This window comes from Gymnodraco acuticeps, unplaced genomic scaffold (genome assembly GCF_902827175.1).
Source record: "Gymnodraco acuticeps unplaced genomic scaffold, fGymAcu1.1, whole genome shotgun sequence".
NCBI lineage: Eukaryota > Metazoa > Chordata > Actinopteri > Perciformes > Bathydraconidae > Gymnodraco > Gymnodraco acuticeps.
Window position 1 is genome coordinate 353437 of NW_022992110.1, and position 20439 is coordinate 373875.

The 20439-nt window shown below is 41.8% G+C and overlaps 2 protein-coding genes across 2 annotated transcripts; both read right to left on the reverse strand.

The window, feature by feature from the left end:
• Positions 1-10968: 10968 nt before the first annotated feature.
• Positions 10969-13328, reverse strand: LOC117537739 (zinc finger and SCAN domain-containing protein 29-like). The gene is made up of 3 exons (XM_034203070.1): positions 12938-13328; positions 12505-12679; positions 10969-12138 (listed from the first exon to the last, which is right to left on the reverse strand). Exons 1-3 carry the CDS (start codon positions 13302-13304, stop codon positions 12087-12089), a joined length of 594 nt encoding a protein of 197 aa, XP_034058961.1. The 5' UTR covers positions 13305-13328; the 3' UTR covers positions 10969-12086.
• Positions 13329-13541: 213 nt separating this feature from the next.
• LOC117537736 (gastrula zinc finger protein XlCGF42.1-like) lies at positions 13542-18921 on the reverse strand. Its single transcript, XM_034203068.1, has 2 exons — positions 18826-18921; positions 13542-15078 (listed from the first exon to the last, which is right to left on the reverse strand). The coding sequence occupies exon 2, from the start codon at positions 14827-14829 to the stop codon at positions 14125-14127; it is 705 nt and encodes a 234-aa protein (XP_034058959.1). The 5' UTR covers positions 14830-15078; positions 18826-18921; the 3' UTR covers positions 13542-14124.
• Positions 18922-20439: the final 1518 nt, after the last annotated feature.

Below are 20439 nucleotides of genomic sequence, written 5' to 3' on the forward strand. Positions count from 1 at the left end.
GGGAGAGGCTTCTCTGTGATGTGCCGTAATGGTCGTCATGGTGACGAGCCACGCCATCGCCGCCGCTGCCCGTGAGGCAAAAGGGCTGCGAGGGAGTTTCCACACGCTGCATTTCACTCCGTCTCTCATCATGAGGCGCGTACACGCCCAGAGGATGAGAGGTGTGTGTATGCTGTCCTCACGAGCCGTTATAACGGTGCTCGTGGATTTATTATGACCGTGTGTGGAGGCATATCTGGGACAGAGGAATGCCGCGAGCTCTGCAGTTTATAAACCAATAGGTTAAAAACAGCAGGCTTGTGCGAATGAACCACCTCTGGAGTGTCCCCCTGTAACAAATAAGATTGGCTGCAAAGTTTTCCAGGTCGGATGCGTAACACTAAAAATGAGGCTTTCAAAGGAGGTATAATTTCATTTTGGTTTAGTATTGATAAGTAAACTTGAGTCAAAGATTGCTGCAACTCCACCTCCTCGGCCCGTGCCTCGGGCAATATGAGTATTGATATGGCTGGGTGGAGTGGCCTCATTTATGCTGACATATTCTTCATGTCTCAACCAAGTTTCAGTGAGACAGCATATATCAATATTATAATCTGATATTAAATCATTTACCAATGTTGCTTTAGATGCTAGAGATCTTATGTTTAAGAGACCACATTTAATATTCCTGTTTTGTTGCACTGTAGTAGTTGTTACATTTACTTTGATTAGGTTATTATGTATGTACGGAGCCCTGGAGGGTTCATAGAGAGACAAATAAATAAAACGTGGCCACGTTTTACTTTCTCGTGCGCATGCTTTAGTAACTCGTGCGCACGAGTTACTAAAGCGTGCGCACGAGTTAATAAAGCGTGCGCACGAGTTAATAAAGCGTGGCCTCGTTTTATTTAAATTGAGGGATTCCTGTCCGTGACTCACAGTATCTGCTGCCCACAGCTGTTTTATAGAAGGAAAACCTCCTTCACTTTATGAAATCTCTGCGGCACCAGTGGCCTGTACTACGAAGCAGGATTTGCTATTTACTATTCATTCATGAAGTATGACGCTGCGCTGTCAGCATGCGTCTCCATGTTTGTGATTGGTCAAATGTTGCTAACCCCGTCCCTTTCATGTGAACGCGCTCTCAGCCGGACAGAGAAACCCTGGTTGATTTACTGAGTTGATAACCAGCTTCGTAGGACCGCTTATCGACATCGCGTTTGTTAGGGTTAGTTAAGTCGGGTAAATCGAACATGTCCAAGTCCAGGGTCTGTTGAACCGGCTTCGTCGTACAGGGCACTGGAGGCAGTAACGTGTAACTCAGCAGAATCTGAGAAGAGCAGCACCAGCTGCAAAGAGCTGTGCCTTTTACTGTTTACTTCACTGCGTTTCCCTTCATTAGAACCGCTGAATAGAGATCGAGGCTGCCACGTTTAACCACACACACCTATACACACATCGAACTACCAGAGTATTCTCCCTCGTTTTATGAAGGAGATGTCCTGTCACCGGGGCGCATGATGTGTGTGTGTGTGCTCAGCTCCGCTCTGTGTGCGTGTTCGTGTGTATCCGACACCATGCACCGGCATTTGTTTTCAAATTACCACGAACAGTACTTTAAACAAATCTGGTTCCCCATAGTTAAGTGTATTCCCAAGTGAAAGAAATGTGTTTAATCTTAATCTCGATGTGCTATAGCCCTGCCGGAGTGCACCGGAACGAACGATACTATCATAAACAAATGCCCCCCCCCCCCCCCCCCCCCCCCCCACACACACACACAAAACGAGGCCATGCTTTATTAACTCGTGCGCACGCTTTAGTAACTGGTGCGCACGCTTTAGTAACTCGTGCGCACGAGTTACTAAAGCGTGCGCACGAGAAAGTAAAACGTGGCCACGTTTTATTTATTTTTCTCTCTATGAACCCTCCAGGGCTCCGTATGTATGACACCTGTATTAGGTTTTACCTTAAATTGTCCTTGGGCAGACACACACACCGTTAATATTGGGTATTTTATTGGGTTCGGGATTCCTATGGATGACTGCCTAGGAGAGAGCGTAGAGAAGCGTAGAGAAGCGTAGAGAAGCGTAGAGAAGCGTAGAGAAGCGTAGAGAAGCGTAGAGAAGCGTAGAGAAGCGTAGAGAAGCGTAGAGAAGCGTAGAGAAGCGTAGAGAAGCGTAGAGAAGCGTGTAAGACTGCGACTCCGCCTCCTGGTCTCAACTGCAGTTTGTCATGGATTAAGTCCACAAAGCCCTGAAATGTTTGCCGAAATGAGATCTGCACCATCCAAAGTAGGATGAATGCCGTCTCTCTTAATCAGACCAGGTTTTCCCAAGAAGGCTGTCCAATTATTTACGAAGCCCACATTATTTGCTGGGCACCACCAAGACAGCCAGCGCAGAAATGATAACATTCGGCTATACATGTCGTCATTGATCAGATTGGGGAGGGGACCAGAGAAGATTACGGTGTCCCACATTGTTTTAGCATAACTACACACCGACTCCACATTAAGTTTGGTGCATTCTGATTGGCGTAAACGAACATCATTACCACCGACGTGAATAACAATCCTACTGTATTTACGTTTATTTTTAGCCAGCAGTTTAAGATGCGCCTCAACGTCGCCCGCTCTGGCCCCCGGAATGCATGTGACTGTGGAGGCTTCGGTCTCTAAATGCACGTGTCTCATAATAGAGCTACCAATAACCAGAGTTGGCTTCTCAGCGGGTGTCTCGCTGAGTGGGGAATATCTGTTAGATACGTGAACGGGTTGGTGGGGACCTGCGGGTTTCGCGTTATGCCCCTTCTGAACAGTCACCCAGTCTCCCTGCTGCTCGGCAGTTGCCGGGGGACGGCTAAGAGGAGCTACCTTTTGCCGGTCCGCACCGGCTAACATGGGCTTTACTGTAGCTGAGTTACGTTCTAAGATGCGGAGCCGGGCTTCTATGGCTATGATTCCCGCCTCCAACCTAACAACTATACTACATTTAACACATGTATCGGTACCAGTAAAGTAGGTAGGGAAGTAACTACACATGAGCAAGTTAGAGCAGGAAATAACACCCGAGGTTGGGGAAAGAGCCATGGCTAGCTATCAAGCTAAAGTAGCTACCGTTAGCAAACCCGAAAAGAGTGTAGGCAACTGTGGAGTTACAGTCGCTAAGAGAAGGAGAGTTGTGAGTGCTTAAGCTGTAGTAACGTGTGATTACAACGTCAGGCAGTTGCCGTGATCAAGAGTTTTAAAATGATCGATTAAGTTAAGATAATAAGCTATCAGCAACAGAACAGGCACACGGGATACCCAGAGATGACAATGACAACAACCGGAAGTTACAACATGCTTACCGCAATAGTGGTCCGTGTAGAAACAGGCAGCATATACTGTAGGTACCTACCTGTAGGACCCGGATATAAGGCGCTGTTATTAAAGAGGTGGAGGGAGAGTCCTCTCCTGTCCAGTGGCAACTGGTCATTAGGGGCACAGCCCCACCTAGTGTCAGCAGAAAGTATTAAAAATAATGAATGAACAAAATGCAAAAAAAAAATGTAAAAATATATTTTAAGATCATGTTTAATCATCTGATTCGTCTCATTGCTGTTTTAGTCTGTGTTCTTCTAATTAGTGTCTACAGTGTGTGCCTATTGAGCTATTTAGAGCCATGTGGGACAAAACCCGATCCTTTCCCTCCCTCTCACTGTCTAAGTGAACGGTGACTGTAAAAACTAAACTGCGAATGCTCAGAGTATTGTCCTATTTAATAGAGGTTTCTCAATACTCAAATTTCCCCTCCTCGACTCCTATCCTCAACTCCTATCTTAGAGACTTGGTGCCGCCCACAGGAGATGCAGCGGAGGACTGAGGAGGGGAACCGAGGAGAGAGGAGGGGAAGCAGAAGGCGGTTAGAGAAATGAGAACTCTTCTCCTCTGAGCGGTCATTTTAAAGCAACGTCCATTAATTATTACGTGGCAACAGCTGCATCAGCTGTCGAGTGTTTTGTCATAGCGCTGTATTTTATAATCTCTGTTAGATCAGCTGAACATTGTTCCCCCACATGTACATGTAATTCAATTTACAACAAGGCATAGTATGACTGAAGAATGTAAGAATATTAATATTAATATTTTCAACACATAGGCCTAGCATCTCTTCTGTATTGTGCCGCACTAAAACATTAGTATGACAAGTACCCTACAAATAAAGGGAGACATATACATTAGGCTTATATACGTTTGACATATTCACACATGCACACATAAAAAACCCAATGACTGTATATACACCATACACAGTATGTTTACCATTTTAAACTAGTAGGCTTAATGACATGATATGTCATCAAGTCACATTTCTTTGACAAAACACCTGTACCGAATTTCTAATCAATTACCGAATCATGAGGGACCTAACAGGCTAAGGTCTCGGCACATCTCTGATTTATATCTCAACCACGACGGAGATATTGAGATATAGGCTATGAAGACTGCAATACTGTGTGCCTTATGGCAGTAGAACCAGCTGCAGAAAACCAAATCCCGTGAGGAAAGACATCACACTCTCACTCCATAAACGTCCAGCTTGGTCAGGGTCCCGCAACCCAGTCTCATAATAAAACGTGTAATAACTACGTTGGTCCACAACGTAGGACGTAGTATTTCTACAAAACCGCCTCTGAAATTGTTGGATCCCTAAGTTTTTTTTCACCATTCATTCCAATGGCTGGCGTCTATGTCACGTGATCTTCACATTTCTCCCTGCAGAAAAAAAAAACATGGCCGAACTTCGTTTTATTCTCGGTGTAAAATGCCTATTTTAAAGTTAGTTTGGCCATTAAAATACCTTTTGATGTCATTTGATGCGAGAAATATGAGGTCTTATTTCAGATTATGTGTGCAGTGGATGTACATGATCTTTAGTTTGCTAGTTATTACGAAGATTACTTCAGGAAATTGTGTCGATACAACGTTTTCATTGTTACCAAGGTGATTGCTAGGGACGCTGCTATCTGTAGCGGAAACTTCTGTGTAGCTATGCAGTGGGAGTCACCGACTCAGGAAGGAGACACGGGAAGAGCAGTAGCTTTGATGTCAAACACATGATGGTTTATTTGGAGTTAACGGCCGGAGGATTCACATCACAAGTCCAAGAGTCAGAGGTTCTGACTTCACGGTAGAGTTGCCACGTCAATTCTGGAGAGCCTCTCTCTTGCCAGCCCATCTAACTGGTTTCGCAGAGAGTAAACAACATATTTGAGGAGATAGCCTAAACAGTGTGGGAACACAGAGCTACTTGCCTCGGACACTTATGACCTCGAAGATTTTACCTTGGAGTCCACAAATACAGAGAAGGAAGTGTCCCAGTGTACCCACAACACAGACCATCTGTATCCCAGTATTGACCGGTCACAGAATGGGAACAATAACATTATTGGCTAAGCCGCCTGTGTCCTTAAAGAAGGTAAACAGACATCGAGGTTTGTCCTGTATGTTACTAATTGGCGTCTTATGATAATTATTTCCACAACACTATCGATATTTTCTGTTATGTTGTGTAACAGTTTAATGGTGTAATCTTTATTGCTACCCCCTTCCCCGTCAATGTATAGTGTTGGTCCACAGCGCAAACGTATTAGTTTAACCAAATCCGCATCTAAAATCGTGGCATAGATACGTTATTTTCCCCTGTGCAATTCCAGTCTCACATCTCACATCACATCGTCATAAACAAATACCGGAAACAGACCGAAAACACTTTATTCCGAGTTTGCTTGCTTTTCTCTTTGGAAGTCATCACATAACGGCATTGTAATACACGGTTCGGTTGCATTAAATATTACATATCTGCCATAGTTCTGTATTTATAGAGCCCTGCTGAGAAGACTTCTAGACAAACATGAGGAACTGCCGCCAACACTGAAAACGTGACATGGATCATAAATATATCAGCCATTAAACAACATCTTACATTTCTTTTCACACAATACGTCTCCTTGCAGTATCAACACTAATTCGGCTGACTTTTATATTTGATCCAATTGGTAGATAGGCTGTATTTACACCATAAAGGTGCAAAGCTGATATAAAGGGACACCTAGTGGTTAAAGCATGTTATTGAATTTCATTATTTTTATTATTAGATACTAATAGGATCCCTATAAAGTATATTCATTACTCGTTATTCTCTACTAATAGTTAATTAAAGACTGTATATGATGACTATTTTGCACATCCCTTTCAAGATTTCAAGATTTTCTAAGGTTTATTGACATATCATATACACAAACGGTGTAGTTATGTGTTACGGTTGCTGTTTGTCTGCTCCTTAATCTGCCTGTGAGTGTTTTCAGCTGTGTGTGTGTTTATGCAAATGAGCTGTGTGGTTGCTCCAACATCCTTGGCTGCACACCCCCTGGTCCGACTCTGAAGACGGTGATTGGATTGACGACGTCCAATCGCAGCGCACAGCCGGCGCACACCTGCTGGGGAGGAGTACAAAGGCTGCGGACTATCACCACTCTGGAGGCTCTAACATGTGGACAGACGTCTCTCGCTACGTGCTCTAATATAATTCTGTTAACTGTGGTTAAACTTGTGTGATTAGTAGTGTCTAGAGTAGCTTAGTTAGAGTGTAGAGTAGTTTAGTTAGTGTTTAGAGTAGATTAGGATTTTGTGACTGTTGCCTTTTAGTTTAGCTGTGTGTTTTGTATATATTTCCTGTGTTAGTCTGTACCACTTTTAAAGTGAGGTTTTGTTTCGTTCTTTAGTTAGCATATTAGTATTTATTTTCCCTGTATGCCTTTAGACTCCTTTTGAGTCCTCCCTTAGTTTGGTTATCTGTCAACCTGTGCCCTTTTGACCCCTTTTGTTTGTTTCAGGCTGCACGCCTTCCATTTTGTTTACCGCTGCTATTTAAAATAAATCACCTATAATTATACCAATAACAATCTGGTTGTGTTTCTTCCCTTTAGTTGAGTTCCCCTAGCCTAATAGGGAACATAACATTATGCAATGAATGAAAAACTTTGTGTATACCTCCAGCAATGTTAACTATGTTGAAGCACTTATTTGAACTGATATTATACATATGTATTATACTCTTATATAAGATGTATGTAGATCGTATAAGAAATGTGCAGAATACGACAGTTTAATGGTGGAGGTATACACACATATTGATAGATGTCTTGTAATGCACTGTTGAGGAACCTGCGACCAAAGTTTTTCATCTCCGGCCTTGTCAGGTATTGAACAATCAATAAATAAAGAACACATAATTATTAAATATAAAACACAGAATTTGTGTGATTATACTAAATGATTTACAAATAAACACCACTGCATATTTACAACTGTTACACATGCTGATGTAACGCAAATGTTTCCAACTTGGGATCAATAAAGTATATCTTATCTTAAGATGATCGATGGCTGCTGCCATATTTGCTAAATGTGCCTCTGAACCTTGACAAGTGCATGTTTCAGGCTTATCAATGAACAACAGGAGGAGTCACAGACATAAGACCAGCTGTTAAATAAAGCTCTTCTGACCTTAGCTGGCATGTGGGTATATATTAATGCTGCCCATTATGGGCACAAGCAATTTTCACCCATTTATTAATTATATGTTTTACATTTGAGTATTTCCTATCCCCTAAAACTCCAGGGATGTACACAGTTTAATACTGGCCACTTCTTATTATGGGAAATACGAAAACGTCTTTTAAAACTACAACTCCCAGTAGAGACGTGCCATAGAGCATGTTGCAAAACACCCAATAGCCAGCATGTGTAGTTCTGGGGACGGGGTTGGGGAGGATGGGGGGGACCCGTTCAAATCCAGTTTTGGACAGTCTGTCGTGGTTCCATCCAATTTCAAGTGCTGTTCGACGCTCGGCACACTCTCCAATCACAGAGCTTGAGGACTATCAGTCAAGCGAAGTGGAGAGAATACTTACTTCCAGGTGTAATATTCTGTAAAGCAAATGAGCTGCTCCGACCCTCGGTCCTGACGGACTCCAACTTGTGTTTATTAATCAAACAAATAAATAAACACAAGGATAATTATGTGTTATTGTTGAGTAAATGGAGAATTGCACAGGGGAAAATAACGTATCTATGCCACAATTTTAGATGCGGATTTTGTTAAACTAATATGTTTGCGCTGTGGACCAACACTATACATTGACGGGGAAGGGGGTAGCAATAAAGATAACACCATTAAACAGTTACACAACATAACATAAATAATATCGATAGCAGCATCCCTAGCAACCACCTTGGTAACAATGAAAACGTTGTATAGACACAATTTCCACAAAGTAATCTTCATGATAACTAGGAAATTAAAAAAACATGTGACATCAAAACGCATTTTAATGGCCAAACTGACTTTAAAATAGGCATTTTCCACCGAGAATAAAACGAAGTTCGGCCATGTTTTTTTTTTCTGCAGGGAGAAATGTGAAGATCACGTGACATAGACGTCAGCCATTGGAATGAATGGTGAAAAAAACGTAGGGATCCTACAATTTCAGAGGCGTTTTTGTAGAAATACTACGTTGTACGTTGTGGACCAACGTAGTTATTACGCGTTTTTTTGTGAGACTGGGTTGGAGTGCAGTTGTGACGCTCCTAGGCTCCTTCAGCTTCATAAAGGGACGCAAATAGCTTTCAACTGATTTCAATGTATTCCCATCTGCGGCGGGATTTGACACTCATGGAAGCACGGCATTTGTTTGTGTCAGCTGCCCTTAAAGGCAATGTGAGCGTCCATTCCCATTGGATAACGGAGAATTGTACTCCCGGAAGTAAGTATTCCTCTTACTGTCGATTGATTTTACAGTGATATCTGCACTACTCATCGACTAAAAAACACCAGATTATCCTTGTTAATTACAAAACATTGATTGGGATTGTGTGCAATGCTTTTGTATTTTTCCCCTTCGATTTGGAGAAACACATATTTTTTCGGAGTAAAGGATGGCAGAAGACAGAAGACACTACCCAGAATCCCCAGCTATCGTTTAGGACTACACCATGTGCTCTGTTCGACAAGCCCCGTGATTAGTTCTCAAGCTCTGTGATTGGTTGACCTCCAACTGCAATTCCATTCATTCCAATGGCTGGCGTCTATGTCACGTGATCTTCAAATTTCTCCCTGCAGAAAAAAAAACATGGCCAAACTTCGTTTTATTCTCGGTGTAAAATGCCTATTTTAAGGTTAGTTTGGCCATTAAAATGCGTTTTGATGTCATTTGAGAGAAATATGAGTTGTTATTTCAGAATATGTGTGCAGTGGATGTCCATGATCTTTAGTTTGCTAGTTATTACGAAGATTACTTCAGGAAATTGTGTCTATACAACGTTTTCATTGTTACCAAGGTGGTTGCTAGGGACTTCTAGCTCTATTCAGGGTTTTGGATTTTTTTTTCTAGCTCTATCCCTGATCATTTTCAGAACCTGAAGGCTCTATACGGACTATCTTCTGGTTCTCCTCTGGATCCATCCACCATCTCTTGTCTCTGTCCAGTGAATTACACTTGTGTTACTGGAGCAGGTAAAGCATACAACAGATACTTTCAGCATTATCGGAGCACGAAATGGAAGCTTGGACGAAACACAGCGGACTTCTAAACAATGAACACCCGCAACTTGGAAGAAATAAAGTTGGGTTTTATGCGTTCTAATATTGCAATGCAAACCCATGATGTAATCACAGTAATTCAGAATAATTGAGTCATTGAATGCTCATTTCAGTATATTTAATCAAACAAAGCATAAACATATTGGACATGGCCTCAAGACTGTAACCTCTTCACATTCTGTTGAAATAGTCAATTACTAGCCATATTTCACACATTGCTGTTTTGAATCATTAATGTGTGGATGACAGTTGAACTGGATGATGTAACATTTATGCCATCTGCTAGAAAGAAGACGTATCGCTCTGTTGGCGTCGTTTAGACAACAAAAACAGAGTGAATCTCTCATTTCATCAACAATCTTTGAGTACAGACACCGTCCTGCAGAGAGCCCACAGCCCAACAGCACGTCTTTGGTCTAGCATCACTTTACAAAACGTTTGCATTAAGACACTAAGACTGGCTGGTCCATTGTAAAGGTCAGTCCACCTTACCTGTTAGGCCCCAAGCCTGTTTTTCAGGTTTCAGGCTCAAATGACATTCCCAGAACAAATGACCATATCTTCCCTTCTAAAAGGGCGCCACTTGTTTTGATGTACGTTTTTGTTGATAACGTCGCGAGTTTGTATCTTTCAGTGTTGAGGTGGGCACCGTTAGATTCTGTGTCTCCTTGCGATCATAAACGATGCGTTGGATGTGCACCTAGGATAAGTAATAAGGGAGCTAGGAGTGATTATCGGTGCAGTAATAGGTTAGCATTTTTCGCTCTGGGGTAATTTATGGCGCATTTCCACTGCAGCGGGGTAGCCCCGTTTAAGCGTCCCTAAGCGTCCTCGCTCAGGCCTCGGGCTGCCTCGCTGACCGTCCGAGGCCGTGGCGCATTTCCATTACAGTTTAGGACCTGGGGTAGCAACGCAGTGTAGGCGGGGCGATCGGCTTTTTGGCGGGCTTTTTGGGCGGAGCGACGCTGGGTAATACTGCAGTAGTGTCATCTTCAATGCGACACAACTCACAAAACACACACAACAATGGAGGATGTGGAAGCGATCGTTTACTTGTTTCTTGTGAAATCCATGGTGCTGACATGCTGTGCTCTGCATAACCTCTGCGAGAGTCATGGAGAGGACTATGATGATGGGTGGAATGCACCAGCAGCAGCAGAGCCTGGGGTAGCAGTGGCTCAAGGTGCAGAGGAGGACGGCACTGACATCAGAGAGGGTTTGATGCGCTACCTGAATACCTAAATATGCATTGTATTGTATTCATTGTATTGAACATAAATACATCTTTTTTTGTGTTTGTGTTTGTCAAATGTTTTAAACAAATGTTGTTATCTGAATTGAATATTTAGTAAATATTTGAATTTCAAGCACAAGTAAGTACTGCCCCATAATAAGAACATTTGAGGAAATATCAGATCATGAAAAGAAAATCTTTCTAATAAATTAAGCGAATATCAAAGCTAACTATAAACATAAATACTAAAGTGTAAAACACAGCAAAACTATATTCATAAATGCAAGTGTAAAATAGTGTGGACAATTGTAAACATGGATGGAGGCTAAAGTATCCACAACATAAAATAATATGTTAAAATATAACCTCAATCTTTCTTCTAGACATGTTAAAAGCTTGCTTGAATGGGTTATAGGTTTCTTCTTTTGTTCTCTCGTCTTTGAAATATATAAGGAATGTGTTGTTTGAGTCTAGTAGAACGAGGGTATTACAATTGAGCAATTTCTACTACATGTATTATGTATTTATCATGTATTCTTAATACTATTACAAAAATAAACATGTAATAATGTTTTAGAGGAGGACCTCAAGCTAGCAAACTAAATTTCTTGCTTTAAATCTCTTAAAACTAACTTATCTTATGGGCTTTTTCCTAACTGATGGTGTTTGTTATTGCTTTATAAATTCATGTATGTTTATATCTTCTCTAAATCAAGATTATGTGAATCTGATTTGTTTCTGTTGGGTGCAATTCATTATCAACAAGAGATAAGATAAGTCAAAGAAGTACTTTATTGATGGGAGTATAAAAAAAAATAAAAAAATGGTATCAAAAAGGCATGCCATTAAACAATACAAATAAAAAATGTAAAACTGTATTGCAGCCAGCATAGATATACATGGCATTGGACAAATAAATATAAAATGCACATTTTAAAGAAAATAAATAAACAAGAAAGTACAAATGTTGCATTTAAAAATTAACTAGATAAAAAATATATAATATGTACAATAACTATTAAGGTTATTTGAAGTATCACGGAGGAGACGGGCCATGTCGGCTGCCCAGTCCCCCTAGCACCTCGCCAAGAGTGTGCAGGAAGGCTAGGTTGAAGGTCTCTGCTTGAGCGGCCTCCTCCCTTCTCAAGGCCGCATCCAACTCCCATCTCCGCTCAGCAGACGCTTTGGCCCAGTCCAAGTGCCGTTCCTGCTGGGCCATGTGCTGTTCATGTTGCAGTTCCTGCTGAGCCTGATCCTCTCCTCCTCGTTTCCTCTTGCCTGGGTGACAATAAGATAATAATTAGCAATAAGGAAAAAACACTGGACAGGTACAGGTCACACAAGGATATAAGAATAACATGTATAAACAGAACAACAGTAAGGTGAACTAAAGAAAGTTCTGGCCCTAGATGTTTACAATGATTGTGAATTACATTATGTCCAGCCTGTTGATAATGAATATACATATATGTATATGATAGGATGTCACACACAACTGTACTAGCTGCTTACTAGCTAAGACTTTACTTGTAACAGAGCATTTCCACACAGTGGTATAGCTTATTTTAATTACTGACGATGGATGATCCAAGGTTTAAAAAAACAAAACACAATTCCAGTCGTTTTGCCATTTCTATTTCTTACCTAGAACCACACGCTGCGGTGTCGTGATGGCACTCGGCGTTGGTGGTTGAGTTGGTGTCGGTTCTTCGGCTAGTGTCTGTGGTCCGTTCTGGATTCGATGACGATGTTGTGGACGGAACCCTGCCATCACCCGTTGTTCGGGAATGTTCCTCCTCACTAGTCCCAATGTAATCATCTAGAACAGCAAAATGACCTGTTAATTCCACAAACTACTGCAGCACAATACTAAATAGCAACAACAACTATAGAAAAGAAAAACTGAACGTAAACAATGGCACATATGGTGTTAGCAAACAATAGCTCTAGCTAAGGCTATCTGCCTAGGCTATCTGCCTTAGCTAGCTATGTAGCTCTTCGGGGCTCCATAAAAGTATGGGTTGTCGAACATTAATGTAAGGATTAAAATAGACTTATTTGTTAGAAGTGAGCGTACCTTGCAGGGACTCCAGTAAAGCCGTTGCAGAGTCCAGGCCTCCCTCCCTCCCAACGTTGGCCGGTCTATGGCCGTAAATCTGGTCCAACAAGTCGAACCACTTCCATTGTTTCCTACCCGCACCACTCGTGTTATTGTTGTCCTTTACTTGGCGATATTCACTCTTCATCTTTTTGAGTTTTTCCCTACACTGCAGGAAATTCCTCGACAATCCGCGTTCGGACATCTGTGCAGAGACATCCTGGAACACTTTCACATTTCGCGTAGTTCCGTCGAGCTCCCGCTGGATTTTATCATCCCCAATGAGATTAAGGAACGTCGTCACCTCCTCGGTCGACCACGGTGTGCTTTTCTTCGACGTTGCCATTTTTTTAGCTCCTCCGTTTACAAAATGCTGCAAGCTTGCTTCTAGATATATATGCGACGCTAGGGATGATCTCGCGCGCGATCTTGTGACGATTCTCTCTGACCAATCAGCAGTCGAGAGTGTTGACGTCACTAGTTCAGCCCTGGCCTGGCCTGATAGAACCACGATTTTATGGGGCCGGAAAAAGAGGGAAAAAGTACCCGCTAGCCGGTGCTAGGATATATGGAAAGGCCACCAAAAACTGGCCTGGCCGCTTGAGGACGGTTAAGGACGCTTAAACGGGGCTACCCGTTGCAGTGGAAATGCGCCATTAGATGCTTCTTATGAGACTTGTGTTTTGTTTTGGTAAAAATAGTTTATATCTCCAGTTAGCGGAGATAATTCCCGTTAATCTGGTATAACACATTAATAGGTTCTTAAATATTAAGATCCCCTGAGACACAGTGTCGTGAAAAAAATAACTAAAGTACCCGCCGGCGGGGACCTTCGGGCTTAACAGGTTAAATGAGCAGTGGGTGATCAGCAGGTGAAAGACAGGACACGGGAACTTGGTCCTGAGGAGATGTAACGATTATTAAACAAGAAAGTTGTCGAGTCAAGGGGTCAAAGAAATGAACATTTGTGATTATTAGTGAATCGGTTGCAGGTGGGTGAAATCAGGCTTAGGGAGTAACGTAGTACATGTAACGGCATTAGGTCATCAGGACACAAAATAGACAAATGTATTCCCATACAGTTACAGAAGCAGCTGACGACCAACACACTTGTGTCTTTTGAAACGATTATGCCATTTCAATCTTTTGTCACAAACATAGCAGCTCTATTCTTCCTCTCCTGTGTGGACTCTCATGTGTTTCTTTAAATGTCCACTCTGTGAAAAAGCTTTCTTACAGACTGTACAGCTGTGTGGTTTCTCTCCGGTGTGGACTCTCATATGTTCCTTTAAACTTCCACTATGTGAAAAAGCTTTCTTACAGACTGTACAGCTAAAGGGTTTCTCTCCTGTGTGGACTCTCATGTGTATATTTAAACTTCCACTCTGTGCAAAAGATTTGGTACAAACTGAGCAGCTAAAGGGTTTCTCTCCTGTGTGGACTCTCATGTGTTTCTTTAAACTTCCACTATGTGAAAAAGCTTTCTTACAGACTGAGCAGCTGTGTGCTTTCTCTCCTGTGTGGACTCTCATGTGTGCCTTTAAATTTCCATTCAGTGAAAAAGCTTTCTTACAGACTGAGCAGCTGAATGGTTTATTTTCAGCACTACATCGTGGATCACTGAGAGATTCATGTCTATTTTTCAGTGAGTTTGAGCCTGATGCAGGTTCTCTGGTCTCCTTCCAATCAACACTGTGTTCAGCGTCAGGTTCAGAAGAGTCTCCAGTGTCAGGTTCAGAAGAGTCTCCAGTGTCGGGTTCAGAAGAGTCTCCAGTGTCGTCCTCAGTCTTTGGTTGTAAACTGCTCTCTGGATCTGAGTTCCTGGCTGGTTCTGGTCCTCGACAGTCATCTCCATCAGCTTCTGTTTCCATGTGTTCAGTTTGTCTTTGATGAGGCTGTGAGGACTGAGGTTTCTCTTTATCATCTTCACTCTTCACAGGGTCAGGAGTGAAAGTGGACTTGGTGATATCAGCCTCCTCCACCTCCTGACTGATCCTGACTTCCTCCTGTACCTGTTTAATGTGTGGGGGGGGGCTCTGGGTCCTCCTGGTCCTGACTGGAGCTCCACTCCTGCTGGTCAGGGAGAACCTCTTCTTTAACCACCACCAGCTGCTGGACGTCTGCAGGTAACAGGAGACACATTCAGAACAAACTGTTAAAGGAGACATGTCATGCTTTTCCGGTTATTACCAGTCCCCTTGTGTGTTATGAAGGTTTTTATGCATGTAAGTGGTGTGCAGAGTCAAAACCCTCAAAGTACACCCTGTAGCAAGTAAAACTCTAAAACAGAAAATACCTCCCCAAAACGCCTCGTTGGTGAAACGTCATTGTCCATTTTTTACTTCCTGGGTGCTGTGTCGTAGAAGCACCCAGTAGCCACGCCCAGAACTATGACGCGATACGGTCATGCGGTAGCCGGAACCAAATGGGCCAATCCGTGGAGCCGTTACGTTACGTCCGCGGAGCCGTTACGTTAAGCCCCCGCTGATTGGTCCAAATTGACCGATCCACGACTTCCTCACACACACACTCAGTGCAGGCAGCTCTGCTGATCTCTCCTCCCTGCCTGCAGGCTGATAACAGACAGTTGGGATCGCGGCGAAATTCTCTCTGCAGACCCATTCTCACAGCGTTTATCAACCTTTTTCATACTCAATATCAAGCCACACTTATTGTTTTTACTTCGGCTGTGACTTTGTGTGCTCAGGGTGAATTTGGCTGTGTATCGCTAAACAAGGAAATCACACCTCCACGGAGCTCAGCGCGATTCACAACGTCCTGACTGGTCCCGACCAATCGGAGCACAATGTGCTCACAGGGAGGGGGGGCAAGAGCTGCAACGAGCCGTTTAGTGGAGAAAGTGAATACTGCTGAATACACATACTTTAAAGAGATGCTGTATGCGAAACCAATGTGAGTTTGGAAAATTGCACAGTATTTTTCTATTTTAGTATACCTCAACAATGGAATTATGATCAGTGGAAATGGCCATGACACCTCTCCTTTAAGTGTTAGCATTTAAAAATCTAATCACCATTACAATGGGAGACATTTTTCAGCCCTAATTAATGCCTTTGTTTTTATATTTTCACATTATCTTTCTTTGTCCCACTTAATGTGTATTTTTGTTGTCTCAGTTCAACTTATGTAGCCCAGCCCCTTTGAAAATGAAAAAGGGTTTTTTCTTCTGGCGTAGCACTAGCTGCAATAAACAAGGAATTGTATTTGGGATCGTTCACAGATACACTACGCCTACAGTATATAATTAAAATCCTGCATTCAAACCTTATTTAAGTAAAAGTATGCAAGTATCATCAGAACATTTGACTGCACCTTCTTACGTAACAGTAACAATGGTGCAGTAAAATGTTCCCTGTCAGTGTTTAATTTATGATGTTTCTTGATTATTTCGTATGTTGCATTTTACTGCTGTACATGTTCAAAGTTGCGCTTGTATAAATGATTATAGATGAGGGAACCTGCTAAATATTAAAATATGTGTGTTTTTTTATATACAGTACCAGTCAAAAGTTTGGACACCTTCTCATTCAATGGTTTTTGTTTATTTTAATTTGTTTCTACTTTGTAGATTAATACTGAAGACATCAACACTATGAAAGAACACATATGGAATTATCTAGTTAACAAAAAAGTGTTAAAAAATTAAGTGCAATCGCAAAAACCATCGAATGCTATGATGAGGCGGGCTCTCATGAGGACCCCCCGGGAAAGGAAGAGCAAGAGTTACCTCTGCTCAGAGGATCAATACATCAGAGTTACCAGCCTCAGAAACCACAAATTAAAGCACCTCAGATTAGAGCCCACATAGATGATCACAGAGCTCAAGGAGCAGACAATCTTAAAGGTCCCCATGACATGGCCATTTCTACTGATCATAATTCCATTGTTGAGGTCTACTAGAATAGATTTACATTGTTCAATGTTCCAAAATCACATTGGTTTTTGTCATACAGCATCTCTGTATAGTATGTGTATTCACTCTCTGTCTTACACGGCTTGTTGGAGCTCCTGCCCCCCCCCCCTATGAGCCCACTGTGCTCTGATTGGTCAGCTCACCCACTCTGTTCTGATGAGTCCACCACCGTTACAGCGGAACATCAGTGATTATGTTTTACAATGGCGTTTGTTAGCAACCAGAAAATGACACCAGTAAGGACAAACAGGTGAGAATGCTTCGTGGGGTCGAATTTGATCATGGTCAGTTTCTGGCATCCCTAGTGTGGAGCTTCGCGGATTTGTCCATTTGGACTTCGTTACGTCAGTATGCCCCGGAAGGGAAAAATGGAAAAAGAAAAATCTCCAACGAGGCGTTCTGGGGCAGCATAGATGTTACGTGCTCCCCTCCAGTCCTCCAGACCTCCTTGCGTATGCCGGATTGCTTGTGTGAGTAAACGGCTGTACTTCAATAAATGATCGTTATCAAGTACTGGTTTTTGCGTGTATTGTTTTATGTTGCAGGTCTCTCCACGATTCACTACCACGGAGTAGAGGGCGGGTCGTAACAATAGACACATCTTTTCTGTGTTAGAGTTTTACTCTCTACCTTTAACATGCACTGTTCAGAGGATACTGCGTGAATTAGGCCTTCATGGTCCAATTGCTGCAAAGATCCACTACTGAGGATGAACAACAAGAAGAAGAGAATAGTCACCGTGAAGCATGGAGGAGGAGGTGAGATGGTGGGGGGCTCTGCATTCTGCAGTAGCCAACAAAATATAAATCATATTCTGGATTGTTTAACACTTCTTTGTTTACTAGATAATTCTAGTTAATGTGTTATTTCATAGTTTAGATGTCTTCAGTATAAATCTACAAAGCAGAACCAATTTGAATAAATAAAAAACTTTGAATGAGAAGACGTGTCCAAACTTTTGACTGCGTCTAATACTAGTGTATATCTCTCTCAAAATATATATTATGTGTATGTATATGTATGTATATATATATATATATATATATTGTAGTGCCGAGAGATAGGGAGTCAGAGGCGGTGCAAGGAAGGTGCAAAAGGGAACTTTATTTGAGAGCAGCTAAGGTCATGTTGTCCGGTTGCAGTCCGGGAAGAAGAGAGTGAAGTCAGGAGGGCACACAACATATATAGTAAACACATAACATGTCCGTGTGGGAACAATAGCCCCAACTGTAGTTCCATGTATGAATTATGTCCCAGTGTATTAATAGGTGGTCACCACAATATACAGAATATATTATAAATACATGTTGGCAATAATTGATTGATGAGATTTTACATTAATATATATTAACGTTTTAATTACTTAATAACCTTTGTACTAGTTCCCCTGTTCTTTATCAAGTAACATTTTAGATGTGTTTAATGTATTATTGAACATATGTATCGATTGATTTATTTATGAATTATTCTCGCGCCATTTGAATTAAGTATTTGTTTTTATTTGCTTTCACACATTTAAAAAGAAAAGGTGAATAAAGAAGCACATTAAAACTAAAGTATCAATGTATGTCACATTTAACCAACTAGTGCCTACATGTATGGGTAATATTTAAATCAGTACATTAAATGGCATATTATTCAATCCATGTATGTTTATAAATATATTTATTTTGGTAAGTTTGCTCTTCCGTAATACATTTGAATTATTATAATAAAGTACATGTGTCTAATAATACTTACATACTTTTACTTAAATAAGATAAACTTAAAGATATGAATTGCTTTAACTTGTAATGGAGGATTTTCACAGTGTGGTATTTGCACTTTTACTTACCTGCATCAAGTGCTGATAAATGGTCTAAAGTGTTATTAATGTGATAATAAAGTGCTACTGAAGAGTTTAAAGTGTTAATTAAGGGTAAAGGGAACATACCTGCTCTGTGTATCCGAAGCTGAGGCTGTAAAACAGCGTCCAGAAGTTTCTGGAGTCTCTTGTTCTCCTCCTTGGAAAGAGACAGCTCCTCCTCGAGCTCTGCTATCGTGTTTTCAAACAGAGCAAATATCTCTTCAGCAGTGAGTCGCTGCTTCTTCAACGACAGCAGCATTTGGACTTTACTCATGTTTCCTAGATCACCTTTCCCTGCAGACTCCGTTAAACACACCGTTTCTCTTTCCGTCAAACTCTCAATCTGACTAGCGTTGCTAACGTGTTTCCAGCTAGCATGCTAAGCTAGCTCCTATAGTGCGAGGTAAACACTCCAGAAAAAAGAGCACAGAGTCCATTCAGAGGTTTATCCAAACACAGAGATGATGGATCAGTAGAGCTGCAGCTCGCACACACTTTCTCAGGAACACAGAGAGAGAGAACCGTAGCGACGAGACGCCACCTCGATCCAGGTTAGAAAGAGCTGGGAACTTCACTTCCGGTGCGGTTTGATGACGTCAAAATAAAAGCGGGAAGGATTTCTTCTTTTTGGTTTTAAGAACGATTCTCATCCGGACGTTGCCTTAACAGCTACTACTGGATCAATAATAAAACTACTCTTTCAAAACAAAACTATTATAACTAACAGAAAATACTCATAAAGGAAAAAATAAATAAACATCATTAAGCTAAACAGGTCGCAGTGCACAAATCAAATATCTGTATAGTGTTAGAAATCAAAATCAATGTGGATATGGCGTAATTTGAATTAAATACACTATTGTAGTGCCGAGAGAAAGGGAGTCGGAGGCGGTGCAATGAAGGTGCAAAAGGGTACTTTACTTCGGAGCAGAAAAGGAAGCCCGGTCGCAGCCCGGGAAGACAAGAGGACGAGAAGCAAGGAGGGCACACAATATATACAGTAAGCAACACATATGTCCGTGCGGAAACAATACCCTTAACTGTAGTTCCATGAGTGAATTATGTCATGTTATACAGTGGTCACCACACTATTTAATTTAAATCAGTTTTATTCTGAAAAAAAACAGAAGTTCAAACTAACTATTAATACATGCATGTGCATGAATACGTAAAGAAGTATATTTGATTGTTTAAAGACTTATTATGTATTTATTAATTAGCTAAAACTATGTTTTTTTGTTCGTTGCCTCAGGGCAACACTGTGCCACTTCACCACTTTTTTCCAGGCAATATCATACAAGTGTGCAAATGTGCTCAGCTGTAAAATGATAAACCTGATCAATGTTTTTACCATCTACTGATATTTACAGGAAATGTTATGGGCAGAAGGGACACGATCAGGCTGTTAGGGCTATTCCGTCAATGAAGGTGCAAAAGGGTACTTTACTTTGGAGGAGAAAAGGACATGTTGTTGGGTCGCAGCCCGGGAAGACAAGAGGACGAGAAGCAAGGAGGGCACACTAGAGAGGTTTCTCAATACTCAAATTTCCCCTCCTCGACTCCTATCCTCGACTCCCCTCCTCGAGACTTGGTGCCGCCCACAGGAGATGCGAGCGGAGGACTGAGGAGGGGAACCGAGGAGAGAGGAGGGGAAGCAGCAGGCGGTTAGAGAAATGAGAACTCCTCTCCTCTGAGCGGTCA

Bases quoted from the DNA above. Each gene is read 5' to 3' on its own strand.
- LOC117537739 (XM_034203070.1), bottom strand. From the start codon at position 13,304: ATGGCAACGTCGAAGAAAAGCACACCGTGGTCGACCGAGGAGGTGACG. The intron at 12,680-12,937 runs GTACGCTCACTT...TTGCTGTTCTAG, and splicing joins TTTACTGGAGTCCCTGCAAG to ATGATTACATTGGGACTAGT. The intron at 12,139-12,504 runs GTAAGAAATAGA...ATTGTCACCCAG, and splicing joins ACCGCAGCGTGTGGTTCTAG to GCAAGAGGAAACGAGGAGGA.
- LOC117537736 (XM_034203068.1), bottom strand. From the start codon at position 14,829: ATGGAAACAGAAGCTGATGGAGATGACTGTCGAGGACCAGAACCAGCC.